Source organism: Cebus imitator, unplaced genomic scaffold (assembly GCF_001604975.1).
Source record: "Cebus imitator isolate Cc_AM_T3 unplaced genomic scaffold, Cebus_imitator-1.0 Scaffold274, whole genome shotgun sequence".
Classification (NCBI taxonomy): domain Eukaryota; kingdom Metazoa; phylum Chordata; class Mammalia; order Primates; family Cebidae; genus Cebus; species Cebus imitator.
This window is the reverse complement of record NW_016107589.1, coordinates 793,015-797,414: the sequence shown is the minus strand read 5'-3', so window position 1 is coordinate 797,414 and position 4,400 is coordinate 793,015. Positions and strand designations below refer to the sequence as shown.

The 4,400-nt window shown below is 43.5% G+C and overlaps 1 protein-coding gene across 2 annotated transcripts in view; it reads right to left on the bottom strand.

Annotated features, from left to right (window-relative positions):
* CDC23 (cell division cycle 23) overlaps positions 1-4,400 on the bottom strand; it is a 29,449-nt gene that overhangs the window by 1,917 nt on the left and 23,132 nt on the right. For both annotated transcript variants that reach the window (XM_017500944.2, XM_017500945.2), the window contains exons 10-15: positions 3,375-3,528; positions 3,137-3,256; positions 2,736-2,811; positions 2,348-2,409; positions 471-549; positions 276-395 (exon numbers count right to left, since the gene is read on the bottom strand). In XM_017500944.2, coding sequence (XP_017356433.1) covers positions 276-395; positions 471-549; positions 2,348-2,409; positions 2,736-2,811; positions 3,137-3,256; positions 3,375-3,528 — 611 coding nt within the window. The remainder of the gene's footprint in view (positions 1-275; positions 396-470; positions 550-2,347; positions 2,410-2,735; positions 2,812-3,136; positions 3,257-3,374; positions 3,529-4,400) is intronic.

The following is a 4,400-nucleotide window of genomic DNA, read 5'->3' as shown; positions in this document are numbered from 1 at the left end:
TTTTTCGGAGATGGGGTCTCACTGTGTCACCCAGGCTACACTGCAGTGGTGTGATCGAGGCTCACTGTAGCCTCAACCTCTCAGGTTCAAGTCCTCTGTCACCTCAGCCTCCCGAGTAGCTGGGACCACAGGCATGCACCACCAAACCTGGCAAAATTTATTTTTGGTAGCAGGTAGGCTTTCCACTTAAATTCTTCCTTCCACCCCCACAGCATGGTAAAGATCTTGTGTTCTAGCCTAAAATCCAAACCTTTTATTAAAGAACTGATACTCACATCATTGAAGGCACAACACTTTTGTGCACAAGTTGAAGCTTCATCCCACAGTTTGCACTTAAAATAGTACTGGGCCAGATAGCGGAAAGCAGTGCTTTCCTCCAAGTGTTCTACTATTTCCTAGAAAGGGAAAGCAAAATGACTGAGGTGACAGTAATAATAACAGCAAGATAATTCTAATGGTATGATACATACCCCACAGGAATAGATATCTTGGATATATTTGATGTAACACTGGGCAGCCTGTTCCGACTCAGTCAACTGTTCATGAAGCCTACAAAAGAAACTAGTCTTTTAAGTACAAATGATATCTCAAAGCAACTTAGTGATAAAAAGTAAAAGTACACAAGACCAAAAAAACAACAATACATGGGTAAGTATCAATTTTGACATAAATGATACCCTCGCAACTAGAATAGCATTAGATGTGATAGTTACTGTTATCAAAGCTTAAAATCATTACTCTGCTAATGATGGAAGGAGAGTTAATAAACATTACTATCTAAGCTAGATAATACATCCTCGCAAAAATTCTCGAGGATTACCCAGAGTAAGGTGGCTCATGCTTGTAATCTCAGCATTTTGGAAGGCCAAGGCGGGCAGATCACTTGAGGTCAGGAGTTTGAGATCAGCCTGGCCCACAAGGTGAAACCCCATCTCTGCTTAAAAAAAATAATAATAATACAAAAATTAGCCAGGCGTTGTGACACATGCCTGTAATCCCACCTCAGGAGGCTGGGGCAGGAGAACTGCTTGAACTCGGGAGGTGGAGGTTGCAATGAGCCCAGATTGTGCCAGTACACCCCAGTCTTTTTGAGTAAGACTCTGACTCAAAAAAAAAAGCCGGGGTTGGGTGATGACTCAGTGGCTCACCCCTGTAATCCCAGCACTTTGGGAGGCTGCAGTAGGCAAATCACAAGGTCAGGACATCGAGACCAGCCTGACCAACATGGTAAAATCCGATCTCTACTAAATACTGTATATATTTAGCTCAGTGTCATGTCATGCACCTGTAATCCCAGCTACTTGGGAGGCTTAGGCAGGAGAATCATCTGAACCCAGGAGGCAGAGGTTGCGCTCCAACCTGGGCAACAGAGCAAGAATCCATCCCAAAAAAAAAAGCGGCCGGGTGCAGTGGCTCACCACTATAATCCCAGCACTTTGGGAGGCCAAGGCAGGCAGATCACCTGAGGTCAGGAGTTCTAGACCAGCCTGACCAACATGGAGAAACCCTGTCCCTACTAAAACTACAAAATTAGCCAGGCGTGGTGGCAGACACCTGTAATCCCAGCTACTCAGGAGGCTGAGGCAGGAGAATCGCTTGAACCCGTGAGGCAGAGGTTGTGGTGAGCCGAGACTGCACCATGGCACTCCAGCCTGGGCAACAAGAGTGAAACTCCATCTCAAAAAAAAAAAAAAGAACCTTTTTGCCTACTATTTGAGTTATTCCTAATTTTTCTGGCCCCTATCAGGAAATTAAGATTGAAAGTAGTTTTCCTACACTGCTCTGACACAAAAATTTCATCATTTCTTTCTTCAAATCATTCTTGATCCCTTGCTTTAATAGGAAAGCAACTGCCCTCCTTCAAGAGAAGTGGCATTCTCTTTTTTTTGAGACAGAGTTTCACTATTGTCGCCCAGCTGGAGTGCAATGGCGCAATCTCAGCTCACTGCAACCTCGACCTCCAGGGTTTAATCAATTCTCCTGCCTCAGCCTCCTGAGTAGCTGGGATTACAGGCAACCGCCACCATGCCTGGCTAATTTTCATATTTTTAATAGAGACAGGGTTTCACCATGTTGGCCAGGCTGGTCTTAAACTGCTGACCTCAGGTGATCCACCTGCCTCGGGCTCCCAAAGTGCTGGGATTATACGCATGAACCACCACGCCCAGCCAGAAGTGGCATTCTCTAAGGTCAAAATGGCTACATTCGCAGACAGCTTTCATACATCCTGCTACATCCCCACACCCCGGTAGAATGATGGGTAGATAGGAAGCTCTAGAGCATGCAGGACCCACCATCCCAGAGAAGCCCACAGAAATATCAATAGCATTTCACTCCTTTCACTCACTTTGCCAGTTTCACCAGGGCCATTTTCTCCACATCTCCCACGGCGTAAGCTCTCCAATAACACTGTCAAAAAAATAAACTGGTAATTTTGACCATTGTCCCATGTGCCATTACTAAATCATACGAAGGTTAAGACCCTGCAAGCCTCCCAGAGGTTCAGATTTACAGAATGCAAGGCATTTTTACTAGTTCTGATAGGTCTAGGCTACATACTGACATTTCCACTGATGATCTTGGCCCAGCTTTGCTTTCATACTATGTATGTACAAATATTCAGACTTTCCTATGTACCTATATCAGAATAAGGGAAAAATTAAAGCACAGATAGCCCCACATTCATCTAAACAGCAGATCTCCACCCAAATTCTTCAGAACCCAATTTAAGGTACCTTTTTGGCTTCCACTAGTTGATTGAGTTTCTCGTAACATTCTCCTAAAGCAACCAGCATGCGAGAATCATTGGGTCTGAGAAAGAAGAACAGGCAGTCTGAGCAAAGACTTTACAGAAACTGAAGTTCTCCCTTAAGGAACCAGTATGCCACTACTTCAAATCTATGAAACAACTGGACTTTAACCTAATGCTCCATATAATAGATTACTTTGTGTTCATAATTATACTATTAACCCGTTAGTGAAATATACTAAATGAAAATAACAAAACAGCATTTAGCAAGTTTAAACTCAGGTCTCCAAGAGTCAAAACCATGTGATTTGACAATAGCTATCAAAAGGGAAAAAAATATTATTAGCTCCTGCCACATCAGACACATTGTCAAGTGACCAGACTTACCGAAGCTGGTGGGCCCGTCTATAATAATAAAGGCAGTAAAATGGCATCTTAAGGATTTCATAGGTCTGCCCAAGGCCATACCAAGCTCTGTAGTCCCGCTTGTTGACTTCAATGGCATGTCTAAGAAACAGAAAAGACAGACTGCTAAGAAGGCAGAATCAAGGTTAGCAACTTGCAGGCTTAGAGGCTCCTAACATCACAGAAATCTGCTCCACCTCACCCCACTCTAGATAATCACCTATAAGCCTGGATAGCAGCAGATGTGTTCTTCATCTCCATGTACTCATGTCCCATCAGTGTCCAGGCACCCAGATACCGAGGATTTAATTTCAGGGCTCTCTGGAAATATAAGGCTGCTTTCTCATGCTGAGAACGTAAACTGTAATAATTGCCTGATTAAAAATCAAACAAAAAAATGAATAATCAGAAAGGTAAAAATAAAAGACCATTAAAATAGATGGCATTTCACCAAATGAGCATGAAGCCATAACCACTCCCTCTAAAGTCCTGGCAAAACAGCCAAATTATACAAAAGGGAAATATCATTCCCTTAGGAAATATATCTCATCTGTTATACATTCCTGTTTAAAAAAAAAGAAAAAGTATTTTAAGCTGGGCACAGTGGCTCATGCCTGTAATCCCAGCACTGTGGGAGGCCAAAGCGGGCGGATCACAAGGAGTTTGAGACCAGCCTGACCAACATAATGAAACTCCGCCTCTACTAAAAATACAAAAATTCACTGGGTGTGGTGACATATGCCTGTAATCCCAGCTACTCAGGAGGTTGAGGCAGGAGAATCACCTAAACCTGGGAGGCAGAGGTTGCAGTGAGCCAAGATAGCGCCACTGCATTCCAGCCTAGGTGACAGAGTGAGACTCCATCTCAAGAAAAAAAAAAAGTATTCCTAAACACTGCAAAATTTTCTTCCTTTTAATATCACCTGGATATATCATTTATATACATATTCTCTTTTCTTTTTCTTTTTTTCTGAGACAAGGTCTTGCTTTGTCACTCAGGCTGCAATGCAAGAGTGCGATTACAGCCCACTGCAGCCTCAACCTCCTGAGCTCAAGCGATCCTCCCACATAAGGCTTCCAAATAGCTGGGACTACAGGCACATGCCACCAAGCCTGAGTAATTTTTAAATTTTTTTGTGGAGACAGGGTTTCCCTATGTTGCCACAGTGGTCTCAAACTCCTGAGCTCAAGCGATCCTCCTGCCTCAGTCTCCCACAATGCTGGAATTAAAGGCATGAGCCACCAC